This window comes from Rhagoletis pomonella, unplaced genomic scaffold (genome assembly GCF_013731165.1).
Source record: "Rhagoletis pomonella isolate Grant_MI unplaced genomic scaffold, Rhpom_1.0 Rhpom_scaffold_00004, whole genome shotgun sequence".
In the NCBI taxonomy this organism is placed as follows: Eukaryota; Metazoa; Arthropoda; class Insecta; order Diptera; family Tephritidae; genus Rhagoletis; species Rhagoletis pomonella.
Genome location: NW_023458558.1, coordinates 8,833,643 through 8,856,055, shown reverse-complemented (window position 1 = coordinate 8,856,055; position 22,413 = coordinate 8,833,643). Strand labels below are relative to the sequence as shown.

General features: G+C 33.4%; 3 protein-coding genes across 4 annotated transcripts in view; 2 read left to right on the top strand and 1 right to left on the bottom strand.

Annotated features, from left to right (window-relative positions):
- Positions 1-260: 260 nt before the first annotated feature.
- On the top strand, positions 261-1,771 carry LOC118736936 (methionyl-tRNA formyltransferase, mitochondrial). 2 transcript variants are annotated; one of them, XM_036467092.1, is made up of 6 exons: positions 261-292; positions 392-547; positions 620-814; positions 950-1,088; positions 1,154-1,316; positions 1,382-1,771. In XM_036467092.1, the coding sequence occupies exons 1-6, from the start codon at positions 261-263 to the stop codon at positions 1,750-1,752; spliced, it is 1,056 nt and encodes a 351-aa protein (XP_036322985.1). In that variant the 3' UTR covers positions 1,753-1,771. The 2 variants fall into 2 exon arrangements, with proteins under 2 accessions (XP_036322985.1, XP_036322984.1); XM_036467091.1 differs by lacking the exon at positions 261-292 and having other exon boundaries at positions 300-547.
- LOC118736937 (39S ribosomal protein L32, mitochondrial) lies at positions 1,763-2,682 on the bottom strand. The gene is made up of 3 exons (XM_036467093.1): positions 2,467-2,682; positions 2,140-2,406; positions 1,763-2,082 (listed from the first exon to the last, which is right to left on the bottom strand). Exons 1-3 carry the CDS (start codon positions 2,552-2,554, stop codon positions 1,814-1,816), a joined length of 624 nt encoding a protein of 207 aa, XP_036322986.1. The 5' UTR covers positions 2,555-2,682; the 3' UTR covers positions 1,763-1,813.
- Positions 2,683-4,185: 1,503 nt separating this feature from the next.
- Positions 4,186-22,413, top strand: part of LOC118736935 (decaprenyl-diphosphate synthase subunit 1) — a 101,261-nt gene continuing 83,033 nt past the window's right edge. The window contains exon 1 of the mRNA XM_036467089.1: positions 4,186-4,696. Within this exon, the coding sequence (XP_036322982.1) occupies positions 4,424-4,696 (273 nt within the window). The 5' untranslated portion in view covers positions 4,186-4,423. The remainder of the gene's footprint in view (positions 4,697-22,413) is intronic.

Sequence of the window (22,413 nt, the reverse complement as noted above, 5' to 3'; positions counted from 1 at the left end):
CTTAATAAAATAATCATTAAGGTGGTTCATTGAACTCGATTCCGATTTTTTTTTTAATTTAAACCCTGACGAATAGGAATTTTTAATTAGAGTTATGTATATTGTATGTGCTGTTGTTATTTAAATAATCAATGCCGATATTAATACACACATTTTAAAATCGATCAAAGAGTATGAAATGCACATTTTATTGTTTTGAAATTTTTAGTTAGTTATTGTTTTTTTTTTTTACTGAACGTCCCTGCGTTAAGTAAGGTGGAATGCATTTCAAGCTCATGTCGTCTCCGAGCAGGTCAGCTGTTGCCATGGCTGTTGCATTCTAATTTGTATAACTAGAGTCAACTATGATTTGTAGCCCAAAATTTTATTTAAATTTCTTCAAATATCGCAGAAAAATAAATGAAAGTGTCAGTGCACTTCTGAAGCATCAACGTTGGAAATGTAAACAAGCGGTTCCTGCTGTTTTGACAAACGGGAAGTTAAAAGTGCTGTTTTTCGGGACGGATGCATTTTCTCTGCCCAGCCTCCAAGCGCTTCACAAAAGCTGGTATGTACTTGAGAATATATCCAATTTAAAATTGAATTTGTTTATATCGTTATGCCTTCACCGTTATTGCAGTTTGGACAGCAAATCATTAGGCATAGTAACATCTTTTAAAAATCCTGCTAATTGTGTACGTACGTACGCCGAACATCACCGCCTTCCGCTTCATCGCTGGCCTATCGTGCCAGATATCTGTGGAGGATATGATTTAGGTGTTGTGGTCTCCTTTGGTCATTTAATACCAGAGAAAATAATTAGAGCATTTCCAAAGTGAGTTAAAATTATTGATAGTTGTGCATGGTTTTCCCCCAAAGTTGGATATAAAAGTTATTAAATGCAGAAATGCAAGCAGATCTAACAAACTATACCAAACATTTTAATAAGAAGTTTGCTTTCAACTTACAGTGGCATGATTAACGTACATGCCAGTCTATTGCCGCGATGGCGTGGTGCTGCGCCTATTATATATGCCTTAATGAATGGAGATGCGAAAACGGGAGTATCCATAATGAAAATAGAGCCCAAACACTTTGATGTGGGAGACGTAAGTGTGTGAAATTCTTTCGTAGTCGTAAGTTCCCATACCAAATTACTTGTTTTTTGTTTTAGATTCTAGCCCAGCAAGAAGTGGTCATACAAGATGGTATTCTCATGCCAGAATTACATAACCAATTGGCCATAGCGGGCGCTAATTTGCTCGTCACTACTATACAAGAATTTCCTCGCTATCTAGAAAATACAACAAGACAAAATAATGACTTCGCTACATTTGGTAATCATAATATTGAAAGAGGCACCATTCGATTTTATACTTAAATCTGCATTTTCTTTTCAAAGCACCCAAAATAACGACTACTATTACGGAAGTGAATTGGGCTCAGATTAGTGCTGAACAACTGCATAGAAAATTTCGTGCACTTTTTGGTTACAAAAACTTGAACACGATATTTCAAAATAAAATCGTGCAACTGATTCATGTCCAATTACCAGTCCCACAGAAGTTAACTGACGTTCTAAGGAATGTAGAGTGCGGCGGTTTTTACTACGACCGCAAAAAACGCTGTCTTTTAGTACGTTGTGCTGCCGACTCTTATGTAGAGATACATCAGCTACGTATCGAAGGGAAGAAAGTAATGACCGCACAGGATTTCAATAATGGATTCCTTAAACAAATAAATACTACTCAACATTACTTTACGACGAAATAAAATAGTTAAATTTACGAAATTTGTTAACTATTTTTTAATAATTTTAGACACATGTTCTTGCCTAACCCAAATTAGAGGGCTTAACTTCTTTTGTATTTGCTGGTTGCACAGTGGTCTTCTGCATGAGGTTCTTGCTAAACCAAACGGGACGTGCCTTTTCCATTTCTACAACACGCACGTTCTTTTTGTTAGCAGCATCAACAGATCCTTCTAGTTGCTCACCCTCGTAGAGTACGACGACTTCGTGTTCTACAGGTTCTAGACCTAACTTTTCCTGAATTTTTTCTTGCATCAAACGAGTTTCCAGCTCTACCTTTTTGTAGCAGTGAGCTGCAATTAAAGCGTTTCAAGTCCAGTGTTTCATTAAGGGCATATAACGCAACTTACGGCAAAGAATTCCCAATTCGTGGTCATGGCCACATTGGTTGCACGTGCGTAGATTTGTTTTAGTGATCAATGGTTTCCAATTGTATCCAGGCAAGCCAAATTTCCGCTTAAGTCTTTTCTCAATTGTGCGTCGATGTTTCGGCACGGCCCAGAAGATGCCATCACCTAAGAGTTCTTTAAGGCTAAATCTATCGGGCTTGTCAGACTCTGCAACAATTCGTCTGGCGTTCACGTTAATACTAGGCATACCGGCCAATGCAAATTGCGCTGCAAAAATAAAATTGATTAAATAACCTCCTTCTTCGGGGAATCGCTTGGTAAACTCACTTGGCGGTTGGCCTTTGTAGCCGATCTGCAGCAAATTCTCGAGGCGGTAAAGAAAGTTTCGGAGCCCTAAGTAGAAAGTTCGCGACATTTTTAAGAACAATTTTTTATATAAAAAATAAACCAAATTTTTTATAAAACCCCAGCAGTAAAAGAAAAACAAAGTGACAGCAAAATCAGCTGTTTCCTAGATCAAGGAGAAATACAACAGAAACGGTTTGGGTCCAAAACGACTATCGCGAACCGGTTAGGGACCAAATAGCGAAGGTACAAAACGTGCGTTCTGGCAAAGAACGTAATTCTATAAATTTACCTTCTTTGGTTTGGCGACTCTCCCAGCAAACTAATTTTGTTTGGTCAAACCAAAGAAGGTAAAGTTATAGAATTACGTTCTTTGCCAGTCCTACATTTTGTACCTTCGCTATTTGGTCCCTAACCGGTTCGCGATAGCTCGTTTACGTTCTTTTGATTTACGTTCTTTGGACAAACTGAAGCAAATTTGGTATTGTCATATACAAAAGTTTTAGATAATTGTTGCTATACACAAAAATTGCTGTGATACCGAAAGTAGGAGAACCGAATCTAGGCGGTAGGAGCTTCAAAGATTAGGGCAAAACTCGATATAACCACCCCCGAGCAAACTATGCAGCCGCCATTTATTTAGCAAACAAACGTTTGTCTGCATAACACCGACCTTAAATGTCTTTCCAAAAGTCTCATGTAAACGTCGGGTTAGGGACAAAATTAAGAAGGCCGAATCGGTTAGCCCGCATAAAGGTCGACCCGTAGATGGTGCCCGCTAACAAGAAACGCGATCAGCTGTTTTTACATATGGTTAATAGATTGACAAGGGTAAAATCAAAGAAAAAATACAAGTTACGTCAAGTCCAATTCCAATTTGACTTTTTAGCCAGTTAAATAATCAAAAAAAAAGCAAATGAGTGCGAAAAACTATCTACATTTCTGAAGCTTAAATAAATGGTTCAACTTATGTAAATGTGCTACATTGTGGATTTCATGGATTACAAGCTTTATAAGCCACATTGAAGCTAGTAGTTCCAGCAGTATTTATAGTATATAGCGCTGAGTGCTTCACCGGCTCCTGGGGAATAAGCTTTCGTACCTTTTGCATGTGCCACTAGCTTCGCTCAAATTAGAGCCAACTTCAAACACTTTTGGTCAACCTAGGCACCCCAAATCCACCTCGCTGTAAGCTGCTTCAACCGCACCACTACCTATGCAGCTTTAATTCCGAAGTGATATGGCTCATAAAATTTCACCACAGCGCGGCCGCAAACTAGCGCAGCTTAGCTTAGCGAGGCAAATGAACGAGTTTCCATTGTCTACGCAGCCGTTCCTTAAGCTCTCTTTTGAGCTACCTAACTTCTTGGCTGCTACCGCAATGTAATAACCTGCGTGAGCCACAAACGTTGTCAGCTACAACAGACACTTTGTTGGAGTTGCTGGGTTCAGACGCAAGCAATCGTTGTTCCGTGGTCGTCTTTGGCGTACTTCAGTTACTAAGTCAGTCTTTGATCGCCGTTTGCATTTAATTTTACAAACACCTCGTGTACAGCAAATTTCAAAACCTATTCAAAATAGTTTGGAAGTGCTCATCGATGTTAAAAAGAAACGCAAGTTTTAAATAAAACATACTAAGATTACTTTCTAAAATAGTAATTAAAAATAAAAACAAAATAAGAAAATATATAAAGTGGCATGTGTCCTGTTATGAATAAATAAAAAATTATAAAATACGGTTAAAAGACGGAAACAATAAAAAAAAAAAACGAAAACACAAAAAGTGAACATCAATGAAGGGTCAAAATACTATTTGTTAAACCCTTATAACATATCCTACGAGAATAAAGGTAGAATAACAAAAAATAAAACGCCAAGGCAGGGGTTTTAGAAAAGAATTTCGAAAATTTTTACAACATTAAAATACTAATTTGTAAAAATGGCATGTTTAAGCACTTCCGGTCGTCGAGGACTTTACAGTGTTGTCGGTTCGCGAAGCCACCAAACTCAAAAATATCTTTGTCAATTATTTTTACAACAAAAAATCAACAGATCGTTTTGTTCAAGCGCGGTCACTGCTGCTGCTCTACTTGGAAAAAGCAGTGTAGGCAACATGTCCTCGTTGTTGCCACAACGCAGCTTTCATGGAGCAGGGGTGGTAATGCAACGTCACAATGCCATAACAGCAGGACAGGATTGTTTTACGTATTTGGTAAGTGGCAAAACAAACTATTTCTTTGAGGCAACTCAACTACCTGTCACAAACAATAACATAACAACTTTTACAAAAGAAAGTCTTCTTTGATAAAAAATAATTTTAATGTACATAAATAAATTTCTGTTGATAAAGAAAATAGCACTAAGTTTTAACATACACAACTGTATTTTAATAAAAAAACACCTATTTATTTAAACTTTATAACAATCAGCTTGCGATATAATATTATATCTAAAACGGAGCTCTTAGTTAATTATGAGTTGAAGTGAAATTTAAAATATAAAATATTATAAAATATTTATGATTATAAACTTGAAGATTTAAAATAGAACTGAAGAGTATGTTTCTTATCCAATAATAACACGATATTTTGTGACTTCGTATGTTGTAATTTCGACCAAAAACAATAAGGTGCATGGAGCGCAACAAGGCGTTTCAAATATAAAAAAAATGCAGCTGCCATGGAATTTCGGAATCCAAAGTTGAGGATTTAAAACTTTATTCTATTTTGCTAGTAATTTGCCAAAATGTAGGAGTTGCATATTTACAAGACCCCATGCTCTCTGCCACTGACCAACTTGGACTTTCACCCCTTTACTCTTTGGAGCATGCCCACAAAGTGGCTAGTGGCGCTTACTACTCTAAGTTGATGCAGATTTTTGTTTGTCATTTGAAGTTTAAGCTGCACAAATATTTACATAAAGTAAATACCGTGCACTCCCAAATGGAAACGCTGGTATTTCTTTGCCGCGCTCAATTGATTCCACATACTTTAGTCTGTGGTGGTGTTGTTACATTTGTCATCATTACCAACGGATCGTGTTCATCAACAACATTATCATCCTTAATGTTGTATGCGATGACGTCGCTTTGCGTTGCTTCCTTATAGGCAAGGTGCATTGGCTGCGCTTGGGAAGTTGTCTTTCTGTGCGGCATGCTGTGGTTGCTTCGCTTGTGGGGCAGCCAGTAGTAGCAGCATTTAAAAAAGTTGCCTTGTTGGTACAACAAAAACGATAGTCACACTGTTGCTGTGTTTTCCGTTTTTGTTGTACACTGCAGTTACCATGATCGTTGCGCTGCAAACGAAAGTGAAATTAATGCAGTCGCCTGTTGCTGGCCGACTAACCAGCGAGTGGCTTTGGTTTATTTTTTTTTTACTTAATTTATTGCTGCTGGCAGTTACCACTGTTGCTTTGGCTTCTTTCTTCGTTCGTTTCGCTTTCGTTGGATATGCATGTACGGTTGGCTGTTAATTCATGCGTCTGGCTGTTGTTTTCTGGTTTGTTTGTGCGTTAAGCGTAAAAGTGTGGACATGAACTGGCGCTGCTGGTAGGAAAAAGTATAGGTATTTATGAACGTACATGCAATGTATAGTAAATGTATGTATGCATGTTTGATTGGAGCGGCGGAAAGAAATGGCATGTCGCAAATAATCATGATGATGATAATGGAGATGGATAATGATGTAAGAAAAGTCGATGGCCAAAAGTAAGACAGGTGCGATTTCAAGTTCCATCGCTCTCTTTTTCTTCACACATATCTGGGACTCTAGATATTTGCTCATAGCCTCCGTTAAGTCATATGCTCACTTCCCCACAGCTATAGATTTTTGTATGTTTTTTTATCACATTTTCATAATAGCAGTTGCTCTCCTGTTCCGACGCTTTTTTGCGCAAATACACTTTAAAAAGTGTCTATGCAATTACAAGTTTTTAGTTGATCATCGCCGTCATATTTTTTCGAATTTATTTTTGCATCTAATTCATCTGGTTGGCCTTTGCTTCATTATGCAACTCGCTTCACAACTCACAATGATAAAACTTATGAAGTTTTTTACTTTTTTGTATAAATGCATTAAATTTGTTTTATTTATCATTTATTTGCATATAGGCACAATCTTCGCCTTGCATTTGAAGTCAACCGTATGCACATACATATGTACATATTTATGTTCGGAAATTTAGACTTTCCTTCCATTCTTCTCCATTCCCTCAGCAACGGAGTTTATCTGTGAATGTAACTTCAAATGCAACTTTCGTTTGCTTTTACCTTTAACTTATCATCAGCTGTTTTTTGTTTTGGTTCTAATTGAGAGTGGCTAGCTGGTGTGCGAGAGCGCATTGATGAAAGTCACTTTGTGCGTGTGAATGTGAATGTGAGATGCAATTGCAATGATTGCACTCTGCCGCTCTGTTTACTTTGCAGCTTCTCCTGCTGCTGATAGCGTAGTGCTTCTCAAACTGTAGTAAACAAATGTTGGCTCTAAAAGTGAAATATAAAGTATGTACCAAGGTACATTGAACAGGTAGTATCAGTAGAGCAGCTGATTTGATTTATTTTCAAATTATTTGGTCTCGAAAATGTCAAATATTTTTAATTTTTTCTCACAAAAATTCTGAATTGTTAAAATCCATTTCCATGTGAAACCTTTTCCCATACAAAACAAGCGATTGAGTAGCAGCTTTTGGAACGTTCGCCCAACTCGGCAGCACGACCGCTGATTACTGGGCCTTGCAAAGGATGGATCAATGCTTCGAGAAGCAAACAAATTTACTAGGAAAGAAAGTTGCATCAATTTTTATTTTTTCCAATTTCAATTTTTTATTTTTTATAATTTTTTGTATATTAACATGGCACGCTTTGATTTAGAAGAAAAAATTCAGAACAGTTCGGTGGGCGCGCTTTGAAAGTTACACGAGAGGGCGCGCCGCGGCATTTTAGACGCAAGGTGCATCTCAAAGGTTGACTGCATTTTTTTTTATTTATTTATGTCGAAAAATTATTCAAATAGAACATTTGAATAATTTGTGTTTATACTGGAACATATAAGCATTATTTTTTTAAATTTTTATCCTTCATCATCAACAGTGGTGTTGATACATTCTACACATTGTGAAATATGCTTGTTTTCTGCAAACATTTTTGTTACAATTAATACAACAAATTTTTGTTTTATTATTCCTGGCACATACTCCTGGTTTAAATTTCTGTTGCGTAGCTGGTTCGCTTCAATATAAGTTTCAAAACATCCTTTTTTTCTCTAAAACCTAAGAATATGAATATCATAATAGTTACAATAATGTGTACGCAAAGTATAACTTACAAAATAAGAATTTCGATTTAGACTCTTATCACCAACTCACTTTTCCAACTTTCTTAAAATAAATTTTGCAAGTTGCATTCAATTTTTTTTGGTACACGAAAAGGGGCGACGCGACAATTCAGCCGCATATATGTATGAGACATCAACTTTCAAATACAAATATCAACTGAACGATATAACGCAGCAAGTAACAGCTAACTGTGAACCATGCTGCATCTCAAAACTTACAAAGTCACTAAGTGACAGATGCTGGCTACTACAATTAGTATTTGAAAACCACAAATTAAAATTTTTGCGGCTAATTTGCCGCGGCGCGCCCTCCGAAGGGTTAATACCTTTACAATCGTATATTTATTTATTTTATTTTATTTATTTAGGGAAGGAAATTGTTGTACGTGTGAAATATGAACCTTTTAATAGTACATCAACTTCATTAAAAAAAAACATACTATTTACATACAGTGCCGGACAAAAGTATTGGCACAGAGAATTTTTCGCAATATATGCAAAGTTTTTTATTCTAATTTATTTTCAATATTTTTTTAATAAAAATATAGTTCGTACTTCACCAAAAAACATAAAAACAAAATCTCTAAACTTTGTGCAAAACTCAGGAAAATTCAATAAATTTGCATACTAATTTGCAACTTCTTATTCAGATTTTTTAGAGAAATTCTAAGTATGTAGTTTTATAGCCCAACTAATTTTAGTATAACAAAGTGCAAGTTTGAAGTATCTAAAAAATTGCGTTGACTTTTGGAAATGTAATTTTCAAGTTGCGGTCAAATTACAATGCTCGGCCTAAAATTTTGCACAAACATTGTTTGAAACCGCTTTAGTAATTTAATCACTAAATTTAGAGTCTGCTTGTGGTCAGATGATTAAAATTTTTTAATTTTATGTTTTAATCTTTTGATCGCAAATATCATAAATAACAACTCGAACTTATTTTGTAAAAATTAAATTTTTTGTTTATTTTTTTCCGATGCATTTCGGTTGACAGCTGAGCCACCATCATCAGCCAGCGTCAAGTGAACACTAATCACAAAAGACAAAGTAGACAGTGCAATAGATGCGTCTAATATGTGTCTACTTTGTCTTTTTGATTAGTGTTCACTTGAAGTTCTGAATCTGGCCACAACCACAGTCGTCGCGTAGACCGGTCGTCGCCAAAATAATTATCTACATTCGAGTACTTTTGCACTATAAAATATGTTCAAATTAAATAGAGAAAAGTTAAAAAAATATAGTTGAATATATTCAGTTCTCTTCATTTAATATGAGTACACTATAGTTACTAGGGTGACCGATTATTCGACCTATTTCAAAACCCGGTTTTATTATTATTATTAATTATTTTTAACTATTTTCAATTATTTTCAACTTGTAATAATACATACATATGATGAGAATCAATACAGTAACATAGAAAAATGCACAAGGAGAATAACAAAAATGCGGTCAATGTGCATATCTATATCTATAAGATAAGTAAGATCTGCTCCAATGTGTCCTCTACAAAATTCTTTCTGAAAGTATTAATGAATAGCAAAGGCAGTTGACAATGTCTGTAAGGAATCATTATTTACTTGTAAACTGCAGTACAAGTATTTACTCGTACAGTTAATTTGGTTTCAATTACTAAAGGCAACTTATAAAAATTTGCCTGTCAAACACAGCTTTGTCTATTTGGAAAATTAATTAATTAAAAGTGATCAAATAATTAAAAATAATCAAAGAATTAAAAAATATGTTTGATTAAATTTGATTATTTGATTATTTTTTAATGGCAATTAAACATGATTATTTTTGATTATCTTCAATTATAATTACTTATTAATTGCTGGGTTATGTAAGGAAATTAAAATAATCATTAAAATTAAAGAATGCAAAAAAAAAATGAATAATTACTAATCGTAATGGAAATTTAACAATTCTGCTTGGAACAAATTCAGCTTTGTTTTGGGATACGCCCTAAGATACATATCGTTATCTTAATTCACAAGGGCCCTAACCAACAAATTTTTCATTTTACAGGAGAAGCAAAAAAACATAAAAAGAGTATCAAAAACAGGTAACGCGTTTTAAAGAGTGGCATGCAACTCCATTGTTTTTGGTACTAACACTTTACAATTTTTTATTAAAGGTGTATTTTAATGCATCCTACCAAAATCTGTAAAAAACTCAGTTTGGAAAAATGTGTTGGTCAGGGCCTCTGTGAATTAAGGTACCAATATGTATGTATGTATGCATGTACGTTAAATAATGAAGTCAATAATAAAAATTGATCAGCTATAAATAAAATAAAGTTTTCATTATGAAGTGGGATGCGTTTGTATAGGCGTGCGACTATGCGTCGAGGGTGTTGTCACGCGTAGCTGCAGAGGTGGGACAAATGATTGTATGTATGTATATATGTAGTTGTTGCCGTCAGCAAACAGGTGTGTGCGCGCATGCGCATACAAATTGGTGCAGTTCGAGGCGATAGATGAAACTTATGTTTGGACTTTGGACAGTAATTTACTTACTCTAGAATGACAGTATGTTTATGCGTAGCTAAGTATGTATTTAAGTTTTGCAGTAATACATACATACAATGTACATACATATATACCCATACTAACATGTCCATTTTGTAAAAAATAAGCGTAAATAGAAAACCCTCGCTGCTAATATAAATTTTTTCTGTGTGTTGGTGTTGGTTGATTTTTCCGACAGTGTGGTAAGATGATTTATTTTGGAACGAATTTCCGTCATCCCTTGTCAAGTTTGATCGGGATGACGGAAATTCGTTCCAAAATAAATCATAAATTTTTTCTCATAAGCAATTGGCCTTTCGTGTGCTACGGATCAATGATTTCACTCCTCGTCACAACGCTTTAAGTTGTACGAAAATTCTTCAGATACTCGTGCCAGTGAAAAAAGTTTTAGACATATCGCACACGATCTTCAAAGGTGACACAACTCAAAATTAGTTACACGCTAGTCAGAAAATACGAAAAACTATTTCTTAGCCCACGCTAATCATATGGGCAAGGAAGACTTAACCCTTTTGCTGCAAGGTAAACAAAAAGCTCTGTGTACCTTTTTAGAGCACAATTTAAAAAATGCCAAATTTTGAGTTGTGTAACTTTTGAAGATCGTGTGCGATATGTATGTATGTATAACACTTGCCTTGATTTGTTTTTTTTTTTTTAATTTGCAAATATATTGCTGTTGCTAAAATTTTCACTTCTTCCTTTCTATACTCAATATTTGCGCCGATTTCAACAACGCCAACTTCAACGATCAGCTTTCGATTTCTTCTATGTACTACCTATGTACACATACATATGTACATATATGTTATTTGATTTGCTCCACTAAAAGGCAGCAGTAAAAAAGCGAAATATAAATCAGCTTAAAAAACAAAAATTAGTTCATATTAACGCTCAGGTGTGAATTGAATTCTTCAACGTTTATGCTGCACATTTTGCCTCATACAATAATCCTATTTTTTCTAACTACTTTTGCTGCTGTTGCTGCCATCGGTGGTTACACTAAATGCTTCACCAAACTTTTAGCCCAATACTATTTTAAATGCGTCTCTCGTAGGCACACCACCAACACTAATACTAATGTACTTATACATACATACATACATATGAAAAAATTAAAAAAATAGTTTTAATGCGTGTGATTTATTAAAAATGAAAGTGCTTTGCTTTTGTATTATTTGCGTGTGTATGGGTATGTGTGTTGTGACTGAGAGTCTTTCTTTATTTTTCTTACAAAATCCTTTTGTGTCGCTGGCTGGTCATTGTGACCGACATTTGCAATGCACGCCGCAGTTTATTTAGTTTTTTATCAATTAATGTCTATACATATGTACATACATATGTGCATATTTGCTTGCCGCTGACATCATTTGAATTTCAATTAAATTTTTGTATCGTTTTCAGGTGTTAACAGCATTACTAATGATGTATGCATTTAGTTGTGTACATTTGAATACCTACACATATTTGTAAATACATACATAAGTATATCTTTTAGTTTCTCAGTGCAGTTCATAGAGGTCTCCGTCCGTCGTGCCAACATTATAAGTCAGTTAAATGGTAACATGGATGCACCTTCAAATGTTGTTGACAGCTGTAGGCTGGCGGTCGTTTTGTAGTAAATGATATTCAATGAACTTTTGATCTCTGGAATCATTTTAATGAAAATGTTTTGACCATGACTTCGATTGCAAAAGTTTGGTTTGTAAGATAAGAAAACATGTAATACAAACAGAGATAGCTAGCCTATGCAGTTCATTTAATATGCGCCTTTGCTGAAACCTTCGCCTGCTCAGCTTATATCAGTGAGGTGCCTAAGTACGTAGACATAATGAACTCAGCAGAGTTTTCGTATTCGGCGTCTTCATGTCTATAATGAACTGCTATAAAGCCGTTATTATTTTATGGTTTTACTGGCAATCCAATATCGTTCTAAGCACTGCTTAATTTACAAAGATCAGGCGTTTTCTCGTACCTCCATTTTTCTGGCAGGCGACCAGTGCACAGTGGTTCAAAGCTGGAATTTAATGTTCGCAATTCACTGGAGCCGTAATTTTTCAAACAATTTGATTATTTTTTCTTGAATGAAAGCTTACAAACTTAGCAAGAGACGAGTTGAGCCCAATTTTTTAGTTTTTATATGTTTATATAAATTTTTTTTAGTGAAATGTGCCGAAAAAGTAGCAATTGTGAAAAAATCGATTCTCCTGTTCCAATTAATAAATGTTACATAATAAACACTACTTGAAAATAATTGTATGGTTCCGACAAAACGAAAAAAAAATTCACAAGAAAAATTTGAGTTTATAAAAAAAAAAAAATTCACCAAAATTAACAGCCTCGTTGCGTAATTCGTACTCGACAGCATTGGAATTGTCTACTGTCGAGCTGAAATATGTAAGTAAACGACGAAAATCGTCGAAAACTATGCAGTGCTACCAAGTTTTTTTTAATACACTAGTCTAGTGGAAATTTTAGGCAATGGCATGCAATTTTCGATATGATTCAACTGTCAAAAAACGAACAGTGACTCAAACAAATGACCAAGTGTGTATACAAAATTTCGGAAAATTCAACGGATTTTTATCAAAATTTCAACTTTTTAATCTGATCCTTTAGACTTTTTTTTGTAGCCCATACAATTTTAGTCTAATGAAGTGCAAGTTTCAAACGTCTAAAAAAAATCCGCTGATTTTCGAGAATTTTTTCGGTGACAGATTTTTGCATAAATTGTCAAAAATCAATGCGACTTTTTAGCCGGTTGCACTTCATTAGACTAAAATTGTATAGGCTATAAAACTGCATAAAAAAAATGTTGTAAAGATTCTGATTAAAAAGTCGAAATTCGATGTCGATGCAAATTTGTTGAATTATCCTAAATTTTGTATAAAGTTTGAAATTGTGATTTATATGATTTTGAGTAAAGTTTGGACGGTGTTTTCATCGAAAAATAACAAACAAAAATTGGCTAGAAAAGTATTACGAATATTAAAAATAAAAATCAACACGTGGTCATTTGTCTACCTGTGTGCCAAATTTTATTGGAATAAGTCCAGCTGTTTTAGAGTGAAAGAGCAACAAACATACTCACTCACTAACTTTCCAATTTATAACAAATGTTCGGTAGTCGGCTGGAGAATTGACGAAGCCTGGATTGTATATTGAAAATTGCAAAAAAAAAAAAATCGCCTAAGAAATTCAAAAAAAAATTTAAATTAACTTGCAAAATTTATGAGGTTTGCCATCTCAGGGCTAAAAATAAATAATATAAACGTTTTGTATAGATAGATAGATTACACACTTAAAAGAGTATTTAAAATTATAAGTAAATTTTAAAAGCAATAACCAACAGCTCACTCAAGTGGTACATATTTACACTTTGGGCTACTTTTCAAGGTAAGCCAATTTTTTGGCAACACTCAATGCTTTTTACTTGTAATTGATGCCAAAAAATAAGAAAAATACAATTTTTAATTATACTTAAATAAAAAAAAAAAAATTGCAATGGAAAACATCGGTTGTATTACAATAAAAAAATACGCAAACGCCTTTTTTTTAATAAAATTATGTATAAGTGATTAAAAAAATACGCCAACTGTCAAGTGCAAATTACATACATATGTATGCATGTACACTAGGGTGGTCCGAATAAAAGTTAAGCCGGAATTTTAACGCTCTCACCCCCTCGGATTGTGCCATACCGAAAACATATACCCCTGTTTTTTTATTTTGAAAACAAAAAATACTCATTTATTCGCTATATGAGAAAAATAAAATTTTTCGTAGAAATGATATAGAATTATTGAAAATCTATATTTTTCGACCGTACAACTCTGTTTCTGTTCAGGAGTCTTCCAATAATTGTTCATTTCACAATTTTTTTTCATTTAATAATTTTTTTATTTATCACTTATTTAAAATAATTATATGGGGACTCATAAAAAACTGTAAGTATTAGAAAATGGCGAAATAAACAAAGTCTCCTGAAGAGAAACAGAGTTTTCCGATCGAAAAATATTGATTTTCGAGAATTCGATGCCAATTCTACGGAAAATTTTTCCCCCATATAAAATACATGAACATTTTGAGCGCTTTGTGCGAACTCTTGACAATTTTTTGATTTCAAAATAAAAAATGCGTTTATTGTTTCACTACAGAACAGTCCTAGGGGATGATAGCATTAAAATTCAGACTCTACTTTTTCAGATATGTGTGTATATTTTTGGACCACCCTAATGCACATATATTGGAGTAGATTGCTTCTTGAAAAAATGCGTAAATTTTTTATTGCAATCGATCGCTAAAAAAGAGACAATGCAATGCGCCAAGACTATCGATGGGAATTTAGATACGAAATGAAATTATGTATTGATATTTGAAATCAAGCGAATGCGTTAATTATGTTGGTAGTATTTAAAGTGTAATTATATACATACATACATACATACATATGTACGTACCTAACATATGTACCTGCATAAATATGTATGTATGTATGTATTTACTCATGTCTTTGTGTGATCTTGAGATTTAAATAAGAAAAAAATGTTATCGAAAACAATTCGGCAATGCGATTTTTATGTGCAAAAGCGTGTATTGATGTAAAAAAGTATGTATGTATGTACCTACATATGCATGTACGGCCATAGAGTTCAAGTGGACGTTGCCAAAATCAGTGCAAAAACAACAACAAATTTATAACAACATATGTAGTAGGCAAGTAAGTGGAATAACGCATTAATACAAGCACTTGTATGCAAGAAAAGTGCGGCCAAATCCGTAAAAGTCTACAATTAGTTGCTGATAACTGCTGCAATTGGCAATGAACAAAATGACCGAGTGCTGAAACGTGTAGTCATTTTAATGTCTGCACCATTTATGCACGTTTGTACATATGTATGTATATGCATGTCTGTGTAATTGTGTATGCGTGTGTGTTTATATGCAGAAATAAACTTTACTAAAGTTATTGAGCCCCTTAACCGTAGATAGTAGTATTGAAACAAGGTTATGAATGGGAGGTTTGATTGTGGGTTGTGGCAGTTCATGTGACGCTTTTTGAAACAAATGCGAAATAACTGTAATACTGAATATACATAGATGAATATCTGGCATACGCGAGAAAAATTAAGTTATATTGAGATTAATCGCAGCTGTCATACTTGTTATCATTAAAATTATCGTTATTACTAACGCTATCGATGAAAGATTGTAATCGCTATCGCTGTTGCAGACAATGGGCCGTATGCATAAAACCCAAGCTTTTTCTTCCATAGGGCTAGGGTCCCTATGAATAAAATCTAAGCAATTGCTTTTTCATAAAATTTCATAATTTACATTGTAGTTGTGTAAAAATGCAAAAATGAAATGCAAAAAAAACACTAAGCCTAAGGGAACATTGAAAACCTTTCTGTAAAGTGTCGAAAGTGCTAGGGCAATTTTAAGCTCTGTTGTAAAATTGTACGAAATGGAAATCTCTGATGAGTTCTTGTAGGCTAAGACCAGTCTAAACTCTGGGTACAGAAAGTTTAGTTCGGAGAAAGATCTCAGTGCCGTGATAGTTTAATATTTTATGGCTCTCACTTGCCACAGCGGTATCAAGAGAACCCTTGGAAAAAAATTGCTAGCAAGACAATTGGTTACTCCAGGTAGGATTTTGAGGGATAAAGCAAGTCCAGGTACTTCTAAAAAGTTTCTAACTTACGGAAATCTTCCCCACCGCTGAAGTGGTTATGCCATATGGTTGTTTCCATACAGCCGTACGCGAGATTCGTACGCTTATAGAGTAACGTAAATCTATCAAAAATAGAAGTTACAGAAAAAAAAGATTACGGTTATGTTGCAACCAAAGGGTACTATGTTTGAGAAAAAAATAAGCTGCCTCGAAACTTTGGTGTGGAAAATATCCGTTCAAAACCAGGTGATAACGTACGCGACAAAAAAAGAAGTGGTTTTAAGGCACATATACATATATGCGAAAGTCTGCGAATCATGGGAGTTTTTCTTTTCTTTAAAAATTCCTAAACTAAGCTAAATAATGTACCTTTACAATCCTTTCATATTTTAAGAGAAATGATCTCTGGCTAGTTTTATATTAAAAAAAAAAACAATAACGTACGCGACATAACGTACGCGACATAACGTACGCGACAATTTTTCTCGTAAGTAATAAAATGTATTTATTGAGAACTCTTCTCGCCACCGTTTCATTGTTTTACAACTATTCTAAATAATTTAAATGGAAAATTTGCTATTAACATTGGTTTTGATGTATTTGATTGAAATTTTCGTACTTACAATAACGTATGTGACAAACTTTAAAGGGTAATAAAATATATTTTTACTTCGGTTGGAAAGAAAATTTTACTGTATATCTTTAACTAGAAGAATTCTCGCTTAAGAATTGTAATCTGCATTACCTGCGACTGCCAATATACAAATGACATAGACAAACAATGTTTTTGCATAACGTACGCGACATTAGAATACTATCAGAAGCAAATCAAAAAATTGCCGTTAACCGAGCTCTAACTTCTCCTTTTTCCCATTTTTATAGTTAGTTGTTATTGCAAATTTGATTTTAAGATGTAATTGTAATGTTTCAAATCTCTTAATTTAGTTAATAGGAAAGAGAAAATAGTTCATTTCATTAGAGAAAACTGAGTCGAAGAGACATTCAGTTTTACTCTTCCATTTTTAAGTTTTAAAATTCCAATAAGCTGAAATACTTCTATAATATAAAAATTCGAGTATTTTTCTCTTATTAATTCGTCTTAAAAACCCTTTTCAGTTGTTTTTATTTTTTCAGTCCTGGTTGACATTTTCATGGAAACACCCATATGACTATCATTATTATAATTGTATTGTTATTGCCGTCTTTATTGTTATCGTCATAATCGATATATATGAATGTATGTTTAAAGAAGGAATCATTGCTATCGAAATCATCATAGCTACGGATATTCCCATTATTGGTTCATGGTTGTATTCGCAACCGTTTTATTTTTAGATGTTGAAAAATTACTTAATTTTAGCTGTCATAAACAAATAAATACTTCCATTGGTTAAATGAAATTTAACTTCTTCAATTATATACAAACACCTGCAAAAACTCGCATAACACACTTTCCTTAACTGCATTATTAATAAATTAAATTCAATTGTAGTTTATGCCATTTTTCCAGTAGCTAAACGTGACGCGCTGCCTGAATTTCAAATCGAACCGGAACCGTTGCTCACCATTTTCGACATCATGCACTCATGCGCACGAACACAAGCACCACACACTGTCTAAGCTCAATGTATATAAATACATATGCAACTACATATACAACAAATGTTGAAGTCTATGTAAAGTGTTTGGAAAAAGATTTCTTATTTCTTTACACTTCTTCACACTATGTCGCACGACGCACCGCGCCGCTGCAAAAGAAAAAGCAAAAATTAATAAATAATAAAATTTCAAAAGCAGACAAAATATGCAAATAAAAAAAAAAAAAAAAATTAAAATTAAAAAAAAAATGCTTCAGCATTTAGTGCACTTGATGTACTTACTGCTGGCATTCAGGCAGTTTGACGCACGCACACCGCATTACAATTAGCGCTGCACAAACCCAACTGCATGCCAATTTTGGTTAGTGGCAGCCACACACACTTATCTCTATATCTGCTCTTCGATTGATTGCTACGTTTGCTAGCTTTCATTCTGGCAACACTCGCTGGTATGCCATTACTTCCTAGGCTGCCTGCAAATGTTATATTTGGATATGCTCACCTATGCTTAGATGCCACCAAATTCATGCCAACCCAAATATTCAGCTCGCTAACTGTCCAATTTCCTTGTTGGCAGTCTGCTTGCCCTGCGCACATCACTCATTCAATTCGTCAATCATTGCTGGATTTGCTATCGTCGCACTCAATTCGCATTCCTTTGCCCAAAGCTCTCAACCATTGATTGAAATTTCGAAAATCGCTCAGTCGTGGTCGATCAGCCACACCCCACCACCACCACCTCTGCGGTCCAGCCAAGCCAAGCTCAGAGCCATCTACATTCATAACTCTGCGCGCAGCTAGTCGTATTGGCAACATATTTAAGCAGCAGCAGCAGCAGCATGCCAGTAACCGCCTCGGCGACATTAGCATCGAGACCAGCGGCGAATGTGGATGAGTCTTACTTTCCCTTTTTGCTGACATAACCGTTGAGCGGTATTTTATGTATGTTTGTTGGTCTTCTTTTTTTGTATTCCTCAACAGCATTTTTTGTTGTTGCTACCTTTGTTTCTTATTCGAATGTATACATATACATATGTACATATGTATATGCCTGTGGTGGTAAGTAGTGTTTGGACTTTTGTCGCCACCGAATACACTTTGCGTTGTTGACTTCTTAGCTTTAACTGTTTATAGTTTTCTGTCCATCTCTTTCATAGTTTCTGCACTTTGCCGCCTTTGTTTGCCGCTTTTAGTGTTTTACGTCAACCAGCTGTCAGTTGAACGTGAGGGTAAAAATCAGCACGTAAATACCGATGCGCGCATCGCTTTGGCACGTCCAGTAATTTGATTTCAATTTGGTTTCAATTTGGTTTCGAACGCGCCAAAAAAATCAGCTAAGTTTTCGAAATGTTAACGGTTTTTTTTTATACATACATATTGACATTCATGTTGACTACAAATAAACACAAATTATTTTGCTTTTTTTAATGTAATTTTGTATGCACGTGGTTGCACATTTCAAAAGAAACTTATAAATACATGTATTTGTTAACGTAATTAATGAAAAATTTATTCATTTCGGTAATAACTGTGCCCATTGAGCTAAAGCGATAATTGAGGTTTTAAATTAGTTTAAGAGGTTGGTTTTTAATTATTCAAAACCCAGTTTTAATAATATGGACATCTACTTAAATATTATATAGGTATGTATGGATGTTTGCATTTATGTTATGTATTGCGACTAGCGACAAATCTTTATTCTTTGAAATCAGATTTTTTCTACCTTCGAGCTTCTGGCAATACTGACAACTGTCTTTAAACCAGCGATGGGCAGAGAGAGCTTTTACTCTGAACGCGCCTATACAAAATATAATTAAAGAGCTTTGCTCGCGGGCAAGGCAGTGGCCATCGCCGCTCTAAACTCACCAACGTCTTTCGTAGGACAATTGTCAATTCTAGCAACCATCTTGAAAGCTCTTTACTGTGTTTCGAAAGACTAATTGAAAGATCTGCTAACGAGGAGGTCTTAGCCTTATGCTGTTCGCCTTTTAGCAATACGTTTTTTTTTTAAATTAAATTAAGTAAAAAAAATTATGTAAAATTAAATTAAATAAAAATAAAATTTCAAATTAAAATAAATAAATAATAAAGCAAAATAAATAAACGTATTTTTAAAAAGTAAATAAATTAAAACACACACATTTTCTTTTTAAAACAATAACATCTAATAATTAAATTAAAGAAAGAAAAAAACTTTATTGAAAAGAAAGAAAACTATGCTTTAAAATTAAAAAAAAATTATTAATTTTTAAACAATCTAAAAATAAATAGGAAATTATATTAATAAAAGAAATAAAGAAAGAAAATAAATTAAATCTAAAAAAATGAAAATTATATAAAATAAGTTTCTAAAAATTAAAAAAAAATTAAAAAAAAAATATTTTCCTTTTTAAAAATAAAATCTAAAATTGAAAGAAGGTTGAACTAAGGGATGAAAAAGTAATAATAAATTAAATAAGCCAAAGGCCGAATGTAATAAAAAATATTATTTTTAAAAGAATAATATCTTAAAATTAAAAAAAAAAAAATAAACTAAGAAAGAAATAAAAAATTGAACTAAAAAGAAAAAAAAATACTTACAAGAAGTTTCTAAAAATTAAATGAAAGTAAAAAATATATATTGCTATTTTTTTTTTAACCGACTTCAAAAAAATGAGGAGGTTATCAATTTGTCGGAATATTTTTTTTTTAATGTAGGTTACCGCATAACTTTGAACCTCATCAACCGATTACGATATTTTTTTTTTTTATCGGAAAGGTGGTCCCATACTAATTTGGTTTAAATCCGATCATTGGCGCATGAAGAAATTAACGGTACTCCTGATATTTTTTGCTTAAAAATTTGTCGTTAAATATACATAGTTCATTCTACTATAACTAAAACAAAATAATTCAAAATTAAAATTTTTGTACCAAATTAACCAAAATTTCAAAAATACAATAAAGTACACATTTTAAGCGGCTGAAAATCACCTCTGATTTTTAGTAATTTTCTTTACTGATGATCTTGCGCATTTTTGCTTCAGCGAAAAAACATTTCCAAAAATCAACGGTAATTTTTAGTCACTTTTATTTTATTATACTGATATTGAATTGGCTACAAAGCTGCATAACCAATGTTTTTTTTTTTTAATTCTGTTTAACAAAACTGAAATTTAGAAGACAATTTTTTTGAAATTTGCTGAATTTTTGTGAATTTTGTATAAAGTTTGAAATTCCGATTTATTTGGTTTTTGAGCCAGATTGAACTACGTTTTAAATACAAATTAACGAAAAAGATTTATAATGTAAAACATTTTTAATATTGTGAAAAAGCTAAAATGCCGAATACTTCTGTGAGTGACTGTAGATACATATGTATGTGTAATAAAATTTGAGCGCATTGTAAATTGATTTAACTTTTCAAATCTTAATATCACATACACAGCATCTAAACGCCTTAGCTTACACTATTTATTTGCATAATTTTTAGTGTGAATAAATTTTAAGTTACAAACCTACATAGGTTTTTAGCAAGAGTTAGTAACAGAAAATATTTGAAACGCCTCGCTTCGTTGGTGGATCTGGTGGGAGCGCTCGAAAGATACATATGTATGTGTGCACATTTAACAGCTTAAGCCGATTTAAATGTAAATATGTACATACATATATTTAAATGTAAATAGAATACCGCACCACTTCATCAACGCAGATGAATTCAGAACCTTTAGTATTTAGCATAAATATTTAATATCAATAAAAATTTTAAAATATCTAAATGAAATTTCTTGCTAAATGAAAGCAAACCAATTTGGATGGGTAGTGGAATTGATGGAAATATTTTAAGTTAAGGTTTTTAAAAATTTCCATTTTTAATGAGTTTAGATTCATAGACTAGACATAGAGAAACAACTCAAATACATACATGGAAAACCCTTAGTTATCTCTCTTTCAGGTTTATGTTTTTTTTTTTCTGTATTTTTTACTATATATTTTTTGCATTTTTGGCCATTGTGGCATGTGCTGCTGTTTGGTAGGCTGGCTTTTGTCTGTTGCAAAGCGAAAATCGATTGATTTGTAGTCGAAAAACGTCGCACCACGGTTTCATTTGCGCCATGCCAAAAGCGAAACTAATAAAAAGCGGAGTGCTGCAAAAGCTCTTTACCAAAATATGAGATGCCAAGGCGTAACCTGCAATTAAAAAGCTATTTACGACAAAGTAATATAAAATGTATGTACATATGTATATACATTAGGGTGCCCATCGATTTTTTTTTTTAATTTCAAGGCCCTACCCCCTAATTTCCTCCCTTTTTATAAGAAATATTATTGCCTATTTTTTGTCCAATTTTAAAAGTTTTCAATGTTTAAAATTGAATTAAAACAAGCCATTCAAAAACTGATAAATCTACAAAATCGTAATTTCTGACCTAAAATGACAAGACGCGACCTTTAATGATTTAAAAAAAAAAAATCTATAAAAATATGCAATAACATTTCTTTCACCTTATTGGCTTAGTGCTTAGCGAGCTTTCTTTTGCTGACAATTATTTTGAAACAAAAAAATTCCCATCTCTAGACAAAAACGTTAACAAATCATATCTACTTCAATGTATGTGCCGAAGATATGATGAAATATAGAAAAGAATGACCGTAGAGATGGCAAAACAGTTCCAAATCGATCGCCCTGTAAACATATTTTAAGTTCGATGGTGTATGGCGATTTTTGTTCTGGCGCGGCCTAATGAAGATACATACATACTAGGGTAGTCCTTAAAAATATCAAGATCACGGGGCACCCACTTATTTTGCTTTTCATA

Coding starts and splice junctions, on each gene's coding strand:
- LOC118736936 (XM_036467091.1), top strand. CDS start 345: ATGATTTGTAGCCCAAAATTTTATTTAAATTTCTTCAAATATCGCAGA. Junction 548..619: donor CAAGCGCTTCACAAAAGCTG/GTATGTACTTGA, acceptor CCGTTATTGCAG/TTTGGACAGCAAATCATTAG. Junction 1,317..1,381: donor TAATGACTTCGCTACATTTG/GTAATCATAATA, acceptor TTCTTTTCAAAG/CACCCAAAATAACGACTACT.
- LOC118736937 (XM_036467093.1), bottom strand. CDS start 2,554: ATGTCGCGAACTTTCTACTTAGGGCTCCGAAACTTTCTTTACCGCCTC. Junction 2,407..2,466: donor CTACAAAGGCCAACCGCCAA/GTGAGTTTACCA, acceptor TTATTTTTGCAG/CGCAATTTGCATTGGCCGGT. Junction 2,083..2,139: donor CGAATTGGGAATTCTTTGCC/GTAAGTTGCGTT, acceptor CTTTAATTGCAG/CTCACTGCTACAAAAAGGTA.